Source organism: Hemiscyllium ocellatum, chromosome 22 (genome assembly GCF_020745735.1).
Source record: "Hemiscyllium ocellatum isolate sHemOce1 chromosome 22, sHemOce1.pat.X.cur, whole genome shotgun sequence".
In the NCBI taxonomy this organism is placed as follows: domain Eukaryota; kingdom Metazoa; phylum Chordata; class Chondrichthyes; order Orectolobiformes; family Hemiscylliidae; genus Hemiscyllium; species Hemiscyllium ocellatum.
Genome location: NC_083422.1, coordinates 7196638 through 7217227, shown reverse-complemented (window position 1 = coordinate 7217227; position 20590 = coordinate 7196638). Strand labels below are relative to the sequence as shown.

The following is a 20590-nucleotide window of genomic DNA, read 5'->3' as shown; positions in this document are numbered from 1 at the left end:
TGCGAGTATAATTTGTATTGGGAGGGATGTATTCATTGCTGTCACAGGTGTTTAGAGTCATAGATGGAATTACAGATGAGATGTGGTGCAAAGCATAGTGGTGTATTGGCAAAGATTTGCTTTCAGAACATCTTGCAACCTGCTTCATGTGTATATTTGGGAGTAATCACCACTCATAATATGCAATAGGTAATGGCAGCTTTAATTAATTACGTGATCAACGTAGTGACAAAGCAGCAGTTATGATCGAACAGTTCATTGTATCTGAAAATACGACATTTATTTCACTGAGGTTATCATTGAGTTTGTGATTAATATTGCACATGTGACATGATGTTCATGTGATGATCCATTTTATACCATGAGCATTCTGACCAATCTTGCTTCAGCCTCGATAAATGAGGAAGTGGGATATCATAAGGAGCCGTGCAGTTTTGGAGGTGTCTGTCTTTTCCAACAGTATAAATGAAAATGGCCCAATTTAGCTGCAAGGCTATTTTCTAATAGAATAATAGCTATCATGGTAGAACTTGATTTGGAACAACCCTTTGCTTAGAAGTATTGTTTCTTTCAGGCTCACCAGCAGAGCAGAAAGGCGGAGCGTATGCTAGCAGCAGGAAGGTATGCTGAAGCAATTGATTGTCATGGGAAGGCTGCAGGTTGGTGAATCTTTTCAGCATATAAAACCAAAATATTAGTTCCCCCAGCAGGCACTCTGAGGAGTTTTCACTGTTTAAATGCAAGTTTTCATTGTATTTATAATAATTTGATCATATTTCACAGCCAGTGATTTCTCTTTAATTTGCAGTCCTGGTTTTCATTCTCATTCTAGTTACTTCCACTAAGAAATCTAACAACAGTAACTTCCATTTATGTGATGTCTTTAATCTAGCACCAGTCCCAAGGTGCTTCTCAGGAGTGGTATCAAACATGACTTGGCATTGAGCCATGTAAGTGGAGATGATGACAGACTTGGCCAAAGATATGCTGTAGGTTTAAGGGGTATCCTAAAGAAGAAGGACAGAGATTTAACAGGAATAATCCAGAGCTTTGTTAATAGACAGTGCTGCATGTGTTGGAGAGATTAATATCGGAGCTGCACGAGAGACCAGAATTGGACGAGGGCAAGAGTTTGCAGGGTTGGATCACTGGAAGAGACCCCAGAAGTTGAGTATGCAGATGCACAGACCCAGGATAAAAGTTTGACTAATTAGGTCTGAAGTGAGAAGATCAGAGGGTTGTGGATGTTCTGTCATTGAAAATACTTAAGACTGAGACAGAGTTTTAGAACATCAAAAGACAATAATATATACGAGCAGAATTAGACTATTCAGCCTATTGAGTCTGCACCACCTGTCAATCATGTTGATATGTTTCTTAACCCTATTCTCTGGGATTCTTCCCGTAACCATTCATCTCCATACTAATCACAAATCTATCTCTGTCTTAAAGACACTCAATGATTTGGCCTGCACAGCTTTCTGCGGCAGTGAGTTCCACAGAGTCACCTCCCTCTGGCTGAATTCCTCCTCCTCTTAATTCTAAACTGTTGTCCCTTCACTCTGAGGCTGTAACCCCATCCAGAGTAGGCAGAAAAGTGAAGTTTAGATTGAAGAGCGACTGCGATTGTGTTGGAAGGGTGGAGCATGTTTGAGGAGTTGAGTTGTTTATTCCAGCATCTATTCCTTATGTTTTTGTAAGCTGTGGAAGGATTTGCAAACTGATGGGAATTTTAAATTCATGAGGTTGTGAGATGGGAGAGCACACAGCTGATGGGTAAGTGGGTTTAGGTGCCAGTTAGGATACAGAATTATGAATTCATTCAAGGGATGCAGATGTCACTGTAGGGGCCATCAATTACTGCCCAGGGCATCAATTACTACCCATTGCTAATTGCCCAGGCGGCAGTTAAGAGTCAATCACATTTCTGTGTGTCTTGAGTCACATGCAGCTAGACCAGGTCAGGATGTCAGATTTCCTTCCCTAAAGGGGATTAGTGAATCAAATCAAATGGGTTTTTAGGACAGTCGAAAGTGGTTAATCACATTAATTCAAATTTCATCTGCCATGTTGTGATTTGAACCCATGTTCCCAGACCGTTAGCCTCAGCCTCTGGATTGCTAATCCAATGACATTACCACTCTGCCTCTCTGCAATGAGTTTGAGTTTATGTAGGGCACATCAGGGGAGGCTGACCAGCAGAGCATTGGAATAGTCAATTTTCAATACAGCAAAGATACACAGCTCATCATGCTCATGACTAATATTTGACGCTGATATCCCACTGGTTTACTCTTTATCTCCTAACTCTATAAATTACTCCTTTGCAAGCATGAGTCCAATTCCCTTTTGAAAATTTCTCCTGAATCTGATTCCACCACCCTTTTAGGCATTGTATTCAATATCACACCGATTCAGTTCTGCTATGGGGCAGACAATCCTTCTTATAACAGATGTCATGAAGCTGGTGAAATGGGTAAATGAAATTTAATGTTGAAAAATGTGAACTGATGCTTTTTAACTGAAAATGTGTTGCTGGTCAAAGCACAGCAGGCCAGGCAGCATCTCAGGAATAAGGAATTCGACGTTTCGAGCATAAGCCCTTCATCAGGAATGGAGGGCTTATGCTCTGATGAAGGGCTTATGCTCGAAATGTCGAATTCCTTATTCCTGAGATGCTGCCTGGCCTGCTGTGCTTTGACCAGCAATACATTTTCAGCTGTGATCTCCAGCATCTGCAGACCTCATTTTTAACTGATGCTTTTTAGCCTGTCCATATCCTTTTGGAATAGAAAATGAAAATGCTGGGTGAGAAAAAAAAAACTGCTGGAATTATCCTCCTGGTTTCTGTTTGCTACCTAATTGTTAAATTTCCTGTATTTATTATTTGCAAGTTTTGAAATTTTGCCCCGTATTTATGTATCATAGATGGCAGTGGGACGTAATATCAGCCTCATTGCAGCGGGACTTACCATCTACAGAAAGCTGTTTACGCTATTCTTTTGCTTTTTGTACTTCAGCTAATTTCATATCCACACCACTATTCACCTATCAATCCTGTGATTTCATTTTTTAAACAGAATTACGGTATTTTATCACACATCATTTGAGAGTTCGTATACATGACATCAACTGCACAACCCTCTTCAAGTTTCTCTGATACTTCATCATGAGTCTTAAACAAGTTTGTCACATATTCAATGCTGATGTACTAGATTTTGAGCACATTTTCCCTCTTGACTTTTGGCAGCATCTTGTGACTGAAAATAGAAAAGTATAAACTCAGGATGAGGTGAGGATTTGAATAACAAGCTTATCCAGTTTTTTAACTGCAGTGCAGTTGAGGTTTAACTTGCTTGGTTTAAAGATTGTAAGAGTATTATTGCAGAGGTCCAGTAAAAAGAGCCCTTCAGTAATTAATGCTAATTGATTTTAAGAGCAGTCTAAGGATTTAAATAAAATTTAAAATAAAAGCGCAACTCTTAAAAGCCCAGGTTTCAGAGCTGGAGCGATGGCTGAGGACACTATGCAACCTCTGTCAGGCAGACCATATCTTAGCTAGCATGTATAGATAGGTGGTCATTCCGCTGGCCAAGGTCCCACAGGCAGGGAAGATGAGATGACCAGTCTGAGAAAGAGGACCAGGCAGGCAGTACAGAAATCCCCCCGAAGCTATTCCCCAGAAACAGCAGATACATTGTTTTGGATACAGTTTGGGGAATGGCACTTCAAAGGAAAGTAACTGCAGCCGAATTCTTTGCAGGCCGGTTGGCTCTGCTGGAGGAAGAATAAGCGTGGGAAGTCTGAAGTAATAGGGATTTAATTGTAAGTGGTAAATAAGACTCCAGACTGATATGTTGATTCCTAGGTGCCAGGGTCAAAGATGTCTCTGAGCAGCTGCAGGACATTCTGAAATAGGAGTGTGAACAGCCAGCTGTTGTGGTAGACATTGGCACCAACTTCACGGGTAAGAAAAGGGATGAGATTCTAAAAGTAGAATTTAGGAGTTAGGAAGCAAGTTAAGCAAAGTGTGCATACATATAAATCAACACTTTCCTAGCTACTATCAGTTCTGAGGAAGGGTCACTTGACCCAAAACATTAACTCTGATTTCTCTCCATTGATGCTGCCAGACCTGCTGAGCTTTCAAGCAGTTTCTGTTTTTGTTTTCAAAAAAAGTTAGGACCTCAAAGGAATTGATCTCAGGATTGCTACCAGTGTCACATGCTAGTCAGAGTAGGAATAGCAGGATATATCTCATGTGTATGTGGGTATAGTTATGGTGCAAGGGGGAGGGTTTCAGATTCTTTGAGTATTGGAGAGGTGGGGCCAGTGTGAACTGGATGGGTCACACCTGGACGATGACGTCCTTGAAGAGTCTTTGCTTGGCAGGGTTTAAACTAAAATGGAAGGAAGTTGGGAACCTATGCAGGAAGACAGAAGGAAATGAGGGCCAAAACAAAAGGCATATCAAAAAGAAGAAAACTCGTGCAAAAAATTCAAACCATAGTGTAAAATAATATGAGCAGGACGAAAAAGATTAAAGCGACAATTAAGACTCTGTGTCTTAATGCATAGAGCATTTGCAATGAAGTGAATAAATTAGTCACAGGAATAGATATAAATGAATACAGTCTAGTGGGATTATGGTGATGTGGCTGCAGGGTGACCAGGGATCACCCAGAAGTATTCAGTTTTTTAGGAAGGATAGAAAATGACTGAAGGAGGTTTGGTAGTACTGCTTGTTAAAGAGGAGCTTAACACAATAGTGAGGGAGAATACTACCTCTGGTGAAATGGAATCTGAATTCATTGAGTTTAGAAGCCCCAAAGGGCAGCACACAATAGGGGGTATTGTATATGGACCACTAAACTGTAGTGGTAACGTTGGGGAAGGCATTAAACATGAAATTAGACCTGCAAGCAATAAAATGTACAGCTGTAATTGTGGATTACTTTAATGTAGATTAGATATCCTGGAGTGTGTATGAGTTGGTTTTCTGGGTAAATGTATTGAGGAACCAATTAGGGGACAGACCATTCTAGACTGAGTATTGTGTCATGAGAAAGCAATAATTGGCAATCTGGCTGTGTGAAGGCCCTTGGGAAATAGTGATCATATGATAGTCTCAGAATCAATTATCAATTCTAAGGTCCTGAATGTAAACAGAGGAAGCTATGACATTATAAGGCAAGAGCTGTTTATGATAAATTGAGAAATGTTATCTAAGAGTATGACAGTGGATAAATAATGGCAAATAATTTAGGAGTGCATGGGGGGATTGTATCATTCAGTTGTTCATTCCTATCTCACACAGAAATAAAATAGGAAAGGTGGCTTCGTTATGGTCAACAATGAAAATTAGGGATAGTATTAGAAGCAAGGAAGGAGAATATAATTCGGCTAAAATGAGCAGCAGACCCAAGAATTGGGAATAGTTTAGATTTCAGCAAAGACTTGCAAAGGGATTGATTAAGAGGGGAAGATTGAGTATAAGAGTAAAACTGACTGTAAATGCTTCTATGGGTATGTCAAGTGAAAAAGATTGGTGAAGACAAATTAAGGTCTCTGTCAATCAGAAACAGGAGAGGTTATAATGGGGAACAAAAAGATGGCAGACTAATTAAATACGTATTTTAGTTCTGTCTGCACAAAGGATGACACACCATATCTCAAAAAAGTTGGGGACCGCAGGGTCTAGTGAGAGGGAGGAACTGACGGAAATCACTTTTTGTAGGGAAATAGTCATTGATGGGATTAAAGATCAATAAATCCCCAGGGTCCAATAATATACATCCCAGAATACTTAAGAAAGTGTCCCTAAAAATAATAGATGCATTGGTGGTCATCTCTCAAGAATCTTTAGACTGAAGTGTTCCTACGGATTGGCTAATGTAACCCTACTGCTTAAGAAAGGACACACAGGAAATAACACGGAATTAAAGACCAGCCAGACTGGATGTGGTTTATTTCGACCCTTGGCAGGTATTCAGTAAGGTCCCACATAATAGGTGAGCATATAAAATTAAAGCACATGGGATTGGGGTTAGTCTACTCACAAAGGTAGAGAACTGGTTTGAAAACAGGAAATAGAGTAGTAATGAAGAGTCATTTTCTGAGTGGCAGCCAATGACTAGTGGGGTACCACAGGGATCAGTGCTTGGACCCCAGTTATTCACAATATATATGAATGATTTAGATGAGGGAGCTAAGCATAATACCTCCAAGTTTCCAGATGACAGTGCTGACTGAAAGGGTGAACTGAGAAGAGGATGCAGAGCTTCAGTGTGATTTAGACAATTGAGTGACTGGGTAAATAATGACAGATGAAGTATAATGTGATTAAATGGGAGTTTATTCACTGCAGCAAAACAGGAAGGCCAATTATGATCTGAAAGGCAATAGATTGGGAAAGGGAGAGGGTGCAATGAGGCATGGGTGTCCCATTACACCAGTCACTGAAAGTAAGCATGCAGATGGAGCAGGCAGTGAGGAAGGCGAATGCTGTGATGGCCTTCACAGCAGGAGGATTGGAGTACTAGAGCAGGATGGTTTGCTGCAGTTGGATAGGGCCTTGGTACGATCACACCTGGAGCACTGTTTGCAATTTTAGACTCCTTATTTGATGAAGGACAATCTGGCTATGGGGAAGTGCAACAAAGTTTTACTAGACTGATTCCTGTGTTGACAGGGCTGTTATATGAAGCGAGATTCAATCAGTTCGGATTGTATTCACCGGAGGTCAGTAGAGTAAGGGGGGTATTTAATAGAAACCAATAAAATTCTAATAGGAGTAGTCGGGGTAAACACAGGAAACACATTCCCAACGAGCAGGGACTCCAGAGCTGGAGATCACTGTAAAGATAGGCCATTCAGGATTGAGAGAAGGAGAGATTTCTTCACCCAGTGAATGGTGAGCCTGTGGAATTCTTTGCCACAGAAGGTTGAGGTCAAAGCTCTGAATGTTTTGAAGGAGTGAGATATAGTTCTTAGTGCTAAAAGGTTCAAAGGACTTGGGGAGAAAGCTGAGTACTGAGCTGGATGGTCAGCCATGTTCATATTGAATGGTAGAACAGGTTTGAAGGGCTGAATGGTCTATTACTGCTCCGATTTTCTACATTTCTAAGATGAATGGTTCCGCAAATAGGTGGAACTACTTAACATAGCTAGGCGTGAACAATGTGCATGTTGGAGTGTATGGATGGTTTTGTTTAGGTGTGTAGCCCCAATGATATTTTCTGTAGCAACTTCAAGAAGGGTCAGTTTATTTGGTGCCTGATTGGGAGCTTTCAGGTTGCAGCTTAGAAGGGACTTGGGTAATAAATAACTATTAATAGGTGCAGTTGAGGCAAATAGTATATGGAAATTAAAGGAAGTCTTGCGCCTGTATCTGCAGAAACTGAAGTGCAGTAGGATATTTCATCACGTTGGAATGAGCTGGCGAGAACTCTGAATTTGCAGATTCCTATAGGTTTGTAGCTGTACAGAGTTTCCTGTGGTTATCCTTATCCTATTGTTCCTTGCTGGAAGAATTAATTTTTAATGAGTGCAGTATTATCTCATGCTTAAACCTCTAGCTTTAATGTATCGATAGTATTTAACCAATTAACAGTATGATGCTTTTAAATATACATGTATATCTGAGCTGTCTGGAAATGTTTTGAGTTTAGAATGCTGACGCAAGTGATTAGAACGAATTTTGGTGCGTGTCACTGTTTAAAAAATAACAACATTAAAATATAAAGGTTCAGTTAAATCTATTAAAAGCACATCACTAACAACATGCTATGATTGACGGCATTGATAAATCTTTCCATCAAGTGTAGTAATCTCATAACCAGTGCCTGGCTTTTGGTCTCTTGTCAAGTGATTCAAGCAGAAATGGTGCTGTGGCTCATTCTAACTGTATTTCAGAAATTTTTTAAAAAGCCATAGTCTAATGTTAACACAGTTAAAAGACTTTCGTATTTTCATCTTTTGTTCAGGTCCAGCAGTTCCTTTTGTTGGTCTCATGTTTAAAAGGTGATGTCCCCAAAATGGCAATAATTTGAGCTGTGAACTCCAATTCACAATGTAACCTATTTAAAAATGCCAATGTTAAGTTATGTTCAAGCTGGGAAGCATTCTCCTGGATTCTGGAAATTTTGATAAAGCACTGTAAGGTCATTTTCTTGGTTTGTGACTTGCTCTGAAACCCATGTAACAGATCAGTGTTAGCCACAAGCTGCCTGGGGTCACGCAATCTAAATCCTCACTATATCGTTTGAGTGGACTTTACTATCTTTTTGTTAGTAAAATGATCAGAGGAAAAGCAGTGCATGAGAGCGGGTTTATTGATTGTTGTGAATAATTTATAAATATTTCAGTAATATGTGTGTGTGTGTGTGTGTGTTAGTTAAGGTATTTTCTACTGAATGCCATGTATGTGGGTGGAACAAAGGCTCCATAGTCACATTTTTGAGTCAGTGATGTTTATTGGACAAAAACAATTCTGCTAAGATGATTACATTGTTCAATTTAGGGGGGAAAAACTGTGGCACAGTCCTACCTTTGGCTGTAAATTCCTGTTTATCTTTCTTTCTGGTCAGCTCTGTTTGTAAAGTGTACTTTGTGAAGTGTGGTCAAATCACTTGATAAAGATATATCACTCACATAAGATTTCTTCTTTTTCCCCCCCAGATCATCTTGAGAAAGCCATGAAGCTAACAGAGTCCGAACAGGTCCGTAATGAAAGCTGAGCCATTCTGAAATGTGTTTATTCAGTACTGAATTTAGGGAAGTAACTACTAGACTCAGCCTGCCTGTGCAATCTCTCCTGTTTAAAGGAGTTTCAGAAATAACTGTGCTTTTCCCTTCTCAGTTCCCTTCTCTGTTTTCTGCTGCAGTAACGTTCACTGGAGTGCAGTTGCCCAGGCACTTCACCGTTCTCTCCTACATATCACCATTTCCTGTGTATGAGCCAAGATAATGGTCAATGCCAGCCGATTTGATTTAGGGATATCACAGAAGAGTTTAATATTGTGTTTTTATTCATGTGCAGGCCGTGGATGTCACTGCCTGGGACAGCATTTATTGCATGTCCTTAGTTGCCTTGCAATGATAGTGGTGACATTGCCTTGTTAAACCATTGCAGTCTCTAGCAGCCTGTGTTATGTTGTACAATGCCATTAGCAAGGACGTTCCAGGACTTTGACCTAGCGGCACTGAAGGAATGATAATATATTACCAAATGAGGATGGTGAGTGGCTTAGAGTGGAGTTGACTTATGCCTGGTAGATGGTGGATTAGTTGTGGGGAGTCAGAAGGTGAGTTACTCACTGTAATATTCCTAACATGTGATCAACTCTTGTAGTCTTAGTGTTTATATGGTGAGTCCAGTTGAACTTATAGTCAATGGTAACCCCCAGGATATTGATAGTGGAGGATTCAGTGATTGTAACACCATTGAATGTCAAGGGTTTGGTAATTAGATTGCCTCTTATTGGAGAGGGCCATTGCCTGGCATTTGTGTGGTGCAAATATTACTTCCCACTTGTCAAGCCCAGTCTGGTTATTGTCCAGGTCTTGTGCATTTGAACATGGACCACTTCAGTATCTGAGGAGTTGCAAATAGTGCTGAACATTGCACAATCATCAGTGAGCATCCCCAGTTCTGACTTGATGAAAGAAGGAAGGTCACTGATGAAGCAGCTGAAGATAATTTGATCCAGGACACTACCCTGAGGAACTCCTGCAGAGATGTCTTGGAGCTGAGGTGACTGACCCTCCACAACCACACCCATCTCCCTATGTGCCAGATCTGACTCCAACCATCGTGGCCCCGGATTCCTGTTGATTTTAGTTTTGCTGGATTCTGTCAAATGCAGCCTTGAATCAGGGTGACCGGTGTTGGCTGTACTTCAGCTTGAAAATAATGTCTCCACAGGATTGTAAGTTCTAGCTGAGAGTTTTCATGTGCCTGAAGGAACTGATTCCCACCCCACGGACATGCAGCAGGATGTCCAGAGCGTAGTGGGACACGGTAGCATTTAGTTCCTTTCTTTCACTGGCTTGTACAGTCGGGTGGTCAGTGGGGAATTGTATTTAATATCACACTGGAATCCTTCTGGTATTGTTCTTACGCGGTGGTTGAATTTTTTTCAAATTGCCTTCTGTATCAACCTCTTGTTATAAGAATGAACACTGCAGCCAAGTTGGCTGGAACTGCTGTGGTGTTTTCCCTGTAGCCACATGGAGTGCAGCATAGCACAATATGTAGGAGTGGTTTGCCGCATGTGTCCTGGCTGAAAACGATGTGTTCCCTGGAAAAAGCTGGAACTAGAAATATCTCTGTTTTTAAAAAAAAACTTCGTTTTAAAATTGATTGAGAATCTGGTTTAATTATGTGAATATCCAGTTATCTACATAATTCTCTTGAATTTTGAAGATACTGTAGATGTGGAAGGGAGGGATGGTGATATTTTGGGCCCAGGTTCAATGCTGCACAGGCAGCCATGCCTGAACCAGAAGGCCGAAGACCAGGCTAGAATTGAAACTGATTTCAACTCAGCTACCGGGCCCTCCACTGGTGGTCATTGTTTTCCGAAACAAAATTTCAGGCTGTTGTCATTTGAAACTGCCTTTGACTGGTCTCTTGCCAGGTAACAGTCACTGTTTTGCAAATCTAAATGTGTTAGGCACAAAACCCTATATACTCCACTTGGGAGAGTGCAGTTGTTCCTTAGGCCTTTCCTTGGTGTGGGAACCATTTTAGGTAACCAGCTCTGAAATCTGAAATTACCTGAAACTGGTTAGTTCACTGGAACGTTTTTGAGAAACCTTGAAGGCGCAATGTATAATGTTGTAAATCTGGTCTTCACCTATGTTTTTAACCTGGGAAATGGCTACCAAATGACCAATTTATAACCCCAGCCTTTCTGAAAATTCCTGTGAAGTGTTGTCTCTGAGCCTCCTGGTGAGAGCTTTAGAATTTCATTAGGAGTGACGGTATGTTGGGACACTGTTCACTGTCTCACACAGCAGTGCCTTCAGTTACCTGTCTGAAGTAACGGGTCTTTGAGGGAATATGCATCTGACTACTTTACCTAATGCTTTTAAAATGTTTTGTTAATCTACTGTGGATTCCTTTCATTCTGAATTTATCAATTTGTACATAGCATCCAGAAAACTAACTGGGCTACAAAACAAGCCTCATTAGTAGATCCCTGATAAGCGTTAGAATGACTAACCTTTCCATTGGAATGGAATTTTCCTGCTGCTCCAGAGGGTAATTCTGCACCCGGCAAAAATGCAGTCTGTCCTGTGTCTGGTACATGTGAATCCTCCATGCCCAGATTTGCAATCATCCAGAGCTCTGATAAACACCACATTGCACATCACATGGGATGACCTTTGTATTTGGTAACATCATCTTACCATGACGTTGAGACACAGGTGAAAGCTGATAGGTTTATTTATAGAGAATGCTGGAGAAACTCACCAGGTCTGGCAGCATCTTCAAAGGGGGAAGCAGCTAATGTTTTGAGTCCAGTGACTTGTCTTCACAGTTTATATTTGTTTATAGCTTAAGGAATGCTTGCTAATGTAAGCCTAATAATTGACGGTGGCAGTACACTTGAACAATTAACGTCAAGAATCTGTCCAGGGAAGTAGTGTTCCTTTATTAGAATGAAATTTTGACACAGACTAACCAGTGAAGTAACTCTTCAATGGTTGTACCTTTTTTGCACACTTTTACGATGTGAAGTTCGATATGGGTCCATTTTTAATCCACGTGATACAGGTCTCAGACAGAAGTTGGTGATTATCGGGAGTGTCAAATATTTTATTTAAGTTCTGTATTTCCAGCAAGTTACGAAAGATTAAAACTGTTAGATTGTTGCACTATTGTGTAACACACCATCCAGGACTGACCTATGCAAGGGAATGATGGATGTTTTGCCATTGAGTAGTCCCTCACTTCTGCTTTGCTAGTTTTCCAGGTCAGATCATTTGACCTGTTTTCTTTTCATTTGGATGTTTTCTGAAGCCAGACTCCTTCCATTTTAAACTTCAGATAATTGTAAAAGTTGTGTGTATTTGGTTTGAGCCGCAAACCACTTTACTTCAGTATTAGGTCCAGAACAATAGGTCTGATCGGAGTCAGAATCCAGTTGCTGCAATGTGCATTTATAAATTAATACAAGTCTCTGGCCAAATCAACATCTGATTACACCATTGTCTGACTTAGAATTCAGAAGTTCAGCTGTCCTTTGAAACTAGTTCATTTAAAGCAAACTTTTTTTTTCAAAACATCTGTGCTTAAGTAGTTTCTCTGACTAAAATAGTTAAATAATCCTGAAATATAGCATGCATGCTCTCTCTCAAAATCCTTATCCTTATCCGTAATTCACTATCTTCCTCCTCCTTTCAAACTTGACCAATGTTGAACTTTTCTGAAGTTTTTACCCTGCGTCTGAGTTTTGGTTTTCACGAATGTTTCTCATTTTTGAAAATGTAGCACCTTGCCGCCACGTTTTGAGCCCATTTTGCAATGCTGTTGGGAATACTGTCTCAATAAGAATACCAGTTTGGCCCTTGGGAGGAGAATTTTCCTGTTGCTGGTTTGTCCCTAACCAGATAAATCCATATCTAATCTGAAGCTATCACTGGCATCTCCTGGTTTTGACGAATGGTCAGTCATGAAGTACAATGACAGTCTACAGGTGTTGGAATTTCCTACCCAGTACCACCTTCCCCTTTGTTGTATCCCCTGGAAGCTAGTGGAACTCATTCAACTGGAACAGGTGATTGGAACCAGCAGCACTCCTAATCTAGAATGTTTACACACAGATTATGGTACTGTTGTAGTAAAAGCAAAATACTGCTGAAGATCTGGAAAAAAAAATCCAAAGTGATAGGGAAACTCAGCAGATCTGGCAGCATTTGTGGAGAGAGGCACAGAGCTAATATTTCAAGTCCAGTTACTCTTCAGCTTTCAAATGAGTCTTTGGACTCTACATTAACTTTGTTTCTCCCCCTATAGACTGGCTGAGCTTCTCCAACGCAGGTTTTATTACAATGTCATTGTGTGCCTTTTTCATATTTGCTGAAATGCTCATTATTTCGAGACTCTATATCCCCACTAATGAATTGCTTTCTTCTGAATATGCAGGCCTTGTTATCACTGGAGCTGCAGAGAGACAGTCACATCAAACATCAGCGTCTAATCCATGAAAGATGGAAGAAAGACGAAAAGCTCAGGGCTCAGATAAAGCCAGCAGTAGCAGCAAACAGGGAAACAGATCCCCAGTTACCACTGAAAGCATTCTCAGATGAATCAGATGGTCAGAAGACACTTCCCACATGTGCAGAAATGAGTAGCCTTAACCAGGAGGAATATCTGAAACAAATTCGGAACTCCTATGATCGGGAGCCGGATACTCTTCTCTTTCTGTTGGAGAAGAAGCACGTTCCTTCAAAGACCTGTGCAGTGAACAAAGCTCCTAAAGACGACAAGACAAGGATAGAGGAACAAGAAATGAAAATTTCCGAACTGAAAAGACTTGTTGATCTACTTACAGCTGAGAATGAGAGACTAAAGAAGGAGAACAGGCTGCTAAAGGCAGAGAATGCGCAACTTAAGAAATCGCCATTGGAGAAGGAATTAGATATGGATTCAGACTTTGTGAAATCAGAGTTATGGTGCATCAGTCAGCCGTCCGATAATGCTACCAACGCTGGAAAAGCGAAAGACATTCCAATACCCAACCTTCCTCCTTTGGAAATGCCAGCTCAGAACATTTCATTGGACGATCTTCCCCCTTTAGAACTTTCTGAGGAGGTTGTGTGTAATCTGAAAGAACCATTGGACAACCAAAAGGAAACCTCAAAGGACAAACTATAGGGAGCATACTTGCATTAAAACAAAACAATTTGTTAACAAACAAGTGGTACAGTGCCTCAAAACAGCAGTTAATGTTCCTGTTATACATACAAGATCAACACCAGATGTGTTCGGTGTGAACTGGGGCACTGTTGACAGTCAGGTACTCCATGGATCAGTCTGTGCCACTCAATGAACTCTTAATGTGATGCAAATTACAAAGCCAATCAGGAACATTATATGTATTTCTACTGTATGATGAGGGAACCAAATCAACAACTTTTATTTCTGAACGATCAGTTTACATTGAAATAATAGGGGTGCATCATTGTATACTTTTTTTATCGTTTTCTTTCAGAATAAATGAATTACCCTGTGTGATATGAACTACTTTTTTTTTGCTGCATGAATGAATACAATTAGTGTTGGTCTTTGATTTGCAGATCGAATAATTAAATAAAAATACAATCCTTGCAATTTGATTTTAGAGAATTTTTATTTGTTTGAAGTACCATTGTTGTGCAACTGGTCACCCACTTGCCCTCAACAGGTTGGACACTCAAGCCCCTTAGGTCTGATCGAGGTGCACAAGATCATGACCGGTTTAGATCAGATAAAACAAACACATACTGTTGCTGGAAGCTGATTGTGCAAGGATTAGTGAGACAGAGTTATGGTTTTAAGCAAGAGATGGTATCTGTCTTTTGAACCAGCATGATGCTAATGATTAGAGGCACTGTTTCAAGAGCAGAGAATTTTCAGTGTTATGATTTGTATTCTTCTCTCAGGTTAAACCATCATTCATTTTATTGCTTGTAATGCAATCTTGAATGGCTTCATGTGGGGAGATTTGTCCAGGTATAGCGAGGTGCTTTATAAATACGATCACTTCTGTTTCACAGGGAACTGTTGGAGCAACACAGATGTCATTTACCATGAAAGTAATTGATATAACCTGTTTCATGTATGATAGCAGTTAATAAATCCCACAGGAAGCAACATAATAATGATCAGACAATGCATTTTTCTGATGTTGATAAATATTTGATTGATGTTTGATGACACAAAAGTGCGATTATCCCAAGTTTTTGAAGTAGTGCACTGGAGGTCTAGATGTAAGACTTGTTGAGTTGGAGAGATGTCCTGTATCCACAGGGAACCAGCAGCAGGAAGAATTGTTGTCAAAGCTAGGGATGTTCTTCCAGAACCAAGGATGCGGTGCAAGAAGACAACTTATGACCTGACAGCAATGGTGAAGGTGAGTGAATTTATCTTCAACTGGTATAGCCTACCCAACTGCACCACTTGCCACTCATCCATTGCTGAGGTCTTTACAGTCCCTTCACCCACCTCCCAACAATCGCTGCTCACTGTTCAATTCATGTGCTATCAAGAGGACTTTAAACAAAATAATGGAGTTAACACTGATATGATAAATTGAAGAGAGCAGAAGGCAAGTGAGCAAGGTAATGAGAAAATGAAAAAATGTGGCAAGTAAAGGTGTCCAACATTGAGAATGTGCTGCAAGTTAAAACCAGAGGGGCATAAAAAGGTTTTTAAAATGCTGAGGGTTTTGTATCTTAAATGTGCAAAGCATCCATGACAAATTGGATGAGTTGACTGCTCTAATTGAAGTAAATGTAATTTGAGTCTTCACAGGAACATCGCTGCAAGATGGCTGGGACCCGAATATTCGGGGTAGTTGTGATTTGGGAGGACAGGAAGCTTAAAAGGTGAAATGTTAGCTCTGTTAATTATTTGGGTCAAGATGCAAAATCAGTGATTTTGTTTTAACTCATTCACAGGATGTTAACATCGCTGGCCAGGCCAATATTTATTGCCCATCCCTAATTGTCACAATTAAGAGTCAACCACATTGCTATGGATCTGGAGTCCCAGGTAGGCCAGACCAGGTAAGGATGGCAATTTCCTTCCCTCAAGGCCTTTACTGAACCAGGTGAGTTTTTCCAACAATTTGACAATGGATTTATAGTCATCATTAGACTTTTTATTCCAGATTTTTATTGAATTCAAATTCTGCCATGGTGAGGTTTGACCTGGGTCCTGAGAACATTACCCAAGTCTCTGGATTAATAGCTAGTGGTAATATCACTGAACTATCGCCTTCCCTAAGGGCAGGAAGGGCTTCTGAGGGGCTGAGTTTCTACATTGTTTTCTATATCCATCATTCCCTTATTATCTTCTCATTATCGGTCTTTAGAGAGGGCCAATGTGCTTTACCTATTCCGTACCTTAGAGAGTCTTGCTCTGTGTTTTTAACATTTTCAGCTAGCTTCTTTGGACTTGTATTAGTCCCGATTAACCATTCTTTGTATTCTGACCACTCATCTTTGCATAATTATGCTTTTTCAAATTTGTTGCTTTCTTTCAATTGCTTCCCCTTGGAACTTCTCTTCATGGTCCAGATTCTAAGCATTCTGAACTATCCCCTTAACCATCTGCCAGTGCATCTCCACTGAGCCACCTTCAAGCCTAAAATCCCCATTCACCTGAGCTAGAGCAGCTGTCAACGCCAAGTTTAAAATTCTCATCATGAGTCCATTTTTCTCTCTTACAAACTGAAAATAAAGTTCAATAATAAGAGGTTGCTTTTATTCTGAGGTTATTCATTAATTCTGTCAAATACTTGCATTCAGTAACTTGGCAAGTAATTTTAATGTCTGTTTTGAGAAGCATAAGTTGGACTGACAAGGCAATATTTGGGCCTCCCTCTGTCCTTCAGAATTTCATAAACATGTCCTTCTCTAAACAGTTGAGTTGTCTCCTTTGGTCAGAGTGCTGCTGATCTTCAGCAATGTTCTTAATTCTCTGGAGAGAAATTGAATTCCTGTTTCAGATGATATTCTTCCTGAAATCCCTGCCTTCGTAGCTTTTACTGCAAAGATGTTGGTAGTTCTTGGATGGTTCACTCATCTTTGTGTATAAATAAATCGGCTCCCACAGTGCGACAAAAAGAAAAAGTATAACCTAGCGAAGATAAGTGGGAAAACGGAGGACTGGGAAGCTTTTAAAGAACAGCAGAGGATTACTAAGAAGGAAATACGCAGAGTAAAAATTTTTTGGGGTATGTGAAAGGCAAAAAATTGGTTAAGACTAAAATTGGGCCCTTGAAGACAGAAACAGGGGAATGTATTACAGGGAACAAAGAAGTGGCAGAAGAATTGAATTGCTACTTCAGATCTGTGTTCACTGGGGAAGACACAAGCTATCTCCGAGGTAACAGTGGCTGAAGGACCTGAACTTAAGCGAATTTATATTTGCCAGGAATTGGTGTTGGAGAGACTGTTAGGTCTGTAGGTTGATAAGTCCCCGGGGCCTGATGGTCTACATCACAGGGTACTGAAGGAGGTGGCTTGGGAGATCGTGGATGCGTTGGTGATTAATTTCCAGAGTTCGATAGATTCGGGATCAGTTCCTGCGGATTGGAGGGTGGCTAATGTTATACCACTTTTTAAGAAAGGTAGGAGAGAGAGAGAGAGCAGGAAATTATAGACCAGTTAGTCTGACCTCAGTGGTGGGAAAGATGCTGGAGTCTATTATAAAGGATGAAATTACGACACATCTGGAGTGTAGTAACAGGATAGGACAGAGTCAGCATAGATTTATGAAGGGGAAATCATGCTTGACTAATCTTCTGGAATTTTTTGAGGATGTAACTGAAGATGGATGAGGGAGATCCAGTAGATGTAGTGTACCTGGACTTTCAGAAAGCTTTTGATAAAGTACCACACAAGAGGTTAGTGAGCAAAATTAGGGCGCATGGTATTGGGGGCAAAGTACTAACTTGGATTGAAAGTTGGTTGGCTGATAGGAAACAAAGAGTAGTGATAAACGGCTCCATTTCGGAATGGCAGGCAGTGATCAGTGGGGTACCGCAGGGATCAGTACTGGGACCGCAGCTTTTTACAATATATGTTAATGATATAGAAGATGGTATTAGTAATAACATTAGCAAATTTGCTGATGATACTAAGCTGGGTGGTAGAGTGAAATGTGAGGAGGATGTTAGGAGATTACAGGGTGACCTGGACAAGTTAGGTGAGTGGGCAGATGCATGGCAGATGCAGTTTAATGTGGATAAATGTATGGTTATCCACTTTGGTGGCAAGAACAGGAAGGCAGATTACTACCTAAATGGAATCAATTTAGGTAAAGGGGCAGTACAGAGAGATCTGGGTGTTCTTGTACACCAGTCAGTGCAGGTACAGCAGGTAGTGAAGAAGGCTAATAGCATGCTGGCCTTCATAACAAGAGGGATTGAGTATAGAACATAGAAAAATTCAGCGCAGTACAGGCCCTTTGGCCCTCGATGTTGCACCGATCCAAGCCCACCTAACCTACACTAGCCCACTATCCTCCATATGCCTATCCAATGTCCGTTTAAATGCTCATAAAGAGGGAGAGTCCACCACTGCTACTGGCCGGGCATTCCATGAACTCACGACTCGCTGAGTAAAGAATCTACCCCTAACATCAGTCCTATACCTACCACCCCTTAATTTAAAGCTATGCCCCCTCGTAATAGCTGACTCCATACATGGAAAAAGGTTATCATTATCAACCCTTTCTAAACCCCTAATCATCTTGTACACCTCTATCAAGTCACCCCTAAACCTTCTTTTCTCCAATGAAAACAGCCCCAAGTGCTCAGCCTTTCCTCATACGATCGTCCTACCATACCAGGCAACATCCTGGTAAACCTCCTCTGCACCAGTTCCAGTGCCTCCACATTCTTCCTATAGTATGGCGACCAAAACTGCACACAATACTCCAGATGCGGCCGCACCAGAGTCTTATACAACTGCAACATGACCTCAGGACTCCGGAACTCAATTCCTCTACCAATAAAAGCCAGTACGCCATATGCCTTCTTCACAGCACTATTTACCTGGGTGGCAACTTTCGGAGATCTGTGTACATGGGCATCAAAATCCCTCTGCTCATCCACACTACCAAGTATCCGACCATTAGTCCAGTACTCCATCTTCTTGTTACTCTTACCAAAGTGAATCACTCCACACTTACCTACATTGAACTCCATTTGCCACCTTTCTGCCCAGCTCTGCAGCTTATCTATATCCCGCTGTAACCTGCCACATCCTTCCTCACTATCAATAACTCCACCGATTTTCGTATCATCCGCAAACTTGCTCACCCAACCTTCAGCCCCTCCTTCAGGTCATTTATAAAAATGACAAACAGCTATGGTCCCAAAACAGATCCTTGTGGAACACCGCTAGTAACTGCACTCCAAGATGAACCTTTACCATCAACTACTACCCTCTGTCTTTTTCCAGCCAGCCAATTCCTAATCCAAACCTCTAACGCATCCTCAATGCCATACCGCTGTATTTTTTTTGCAATAGTCTACCATGGGGAACCTTATCGAAAGCCTTACTAAAATCCATATACACCACATCTACCGCTTTACCCTCGTCCACCTCCTTAGTCACCTTCTCAAAGAATTCAATAAGGTTTGTGAGGCACGACCTGCCCTTCACAAAACCATGCTGACTATCCTTGATCACGTTATTCCTATCCAGATGTTCATAATTCCTATCCATTACAATTCTCTCTAAGACTTTGCCCACAACAGAAGTGAGACTCACCGGCCTATAATTACTAGGGTTATCCCTACTCCCCTTCTTGAACAATGGAACCACATTTGCTATCCTCCAGTCTTCTGGCACTATTCCTGTAGACAACGAGGACATAAAAATCAAGGCCAATGGCTCTGCAATCTCCTCCATTGCTTCCCAGAGAATCCTAGGATAAATGCCATCAGGCCCAGGGGACTTATCTATTTTCAGCCTTTCCAGAATTTCCAACACCTCTTCCCTACATACCTCAAAGCCATCCATTCTAATTAATTGTGACTCAATATTCACATCGGCAACAATGTCCTGTTCCTGAGTGAAAACTGACGAAAAGTATTCATTCAATGTCTCCCCAATCTCTTCAGCCTCCACGCACAACTTCCCACTACTATCCTTGACTGGACCTAGTTCTACCCTAGTCATTCTTTTATTGCTGACACACCTCCATCGCCCCTCCCCCTAGTCCCTCCTCCCTACCTTTTATCTTAGCCTGCTTGGCTCTCTCTCTCTTATTCCTGATGAAGGGCTTATGCTCGAAACGTCGAATTCTCCATTCCTGAGATGCTGCCTGGCCTGCTGTGCTTTGACCAGCAACACATTTACACCTATAGCAACCTACCAACCAAGGACTTTTCATGTCCTCTCCTTGCTGCTCTTAGCTCTCTCTTTAGATCCTTCCTGGCTACCTTATAACTCTCAATTGCCCCAATTGAACCTTCACGCCTCATCTTTACATAGGCCGCCCTCTTCCCTTTAACAAGGGATTCCAATTCCTTATTAAACCACGGCTCCCTCACACGACCCTTTCCTACCTGCCTGACAGGTACATACTTATCAAGGACACTCAATAGTTGCTCCTTGAACAAGCTCCACATATCGATTGTGCCCTTCCCTTGAAGCCTACTTTTCCAAGCCACGCATCCTAAGTCATGCCTCACCGCATCATAATTTCCCTGCCCCCAGCTATAACTCTTGCCCTGCAAAGTATAGAAGCAAAGAGGTTCTTCTGCAGCTGTACAGTGCCCTGGTGAGACCACATTTGGAGTACTGTGTGCAGTTCTGCTCTCCAAATTTGAGGAAAAACATTCTGGCTATTGAGGGAGTGCAG

General features: G+C 41.2%; 1 protein-coding gene across 4 annotated transcripts in view; it reads left to right on the top strand.

Annotated features, from left to right (window-relative positions):
• nrbf2b (nuclear receptor binding factor 2b) overlaps nt 1-14242 on the top strand; it is a 36867-nt gene extending 22625 nt beyond the window's left edge. For 3 of the 4 annotated variants that reach the window (XM_060841858.1, XM_060841859.1, XM_060841857.1), the window contains 3 exons: nt 575-659; nt 8680-8720; nt 13154-14242. In XM_060841858.1, coding sequence (XP_060697841.1) covers nt 575-659; nt 8680-8720; nt 13154-13885 — 858 coding nt within the window. In that variant the 3' untranslated portion in view covers nt 13886-14242. The remainder of the gene's footprint in view (nt 1-574; nt 660-8679; nt 8721-13153) is intronic. The other variant, XM_060841860.1, reaches the window with a different exon arrangement.
• Nucleotides 14243-20590: the final 6348 nt, after the last annotated feature.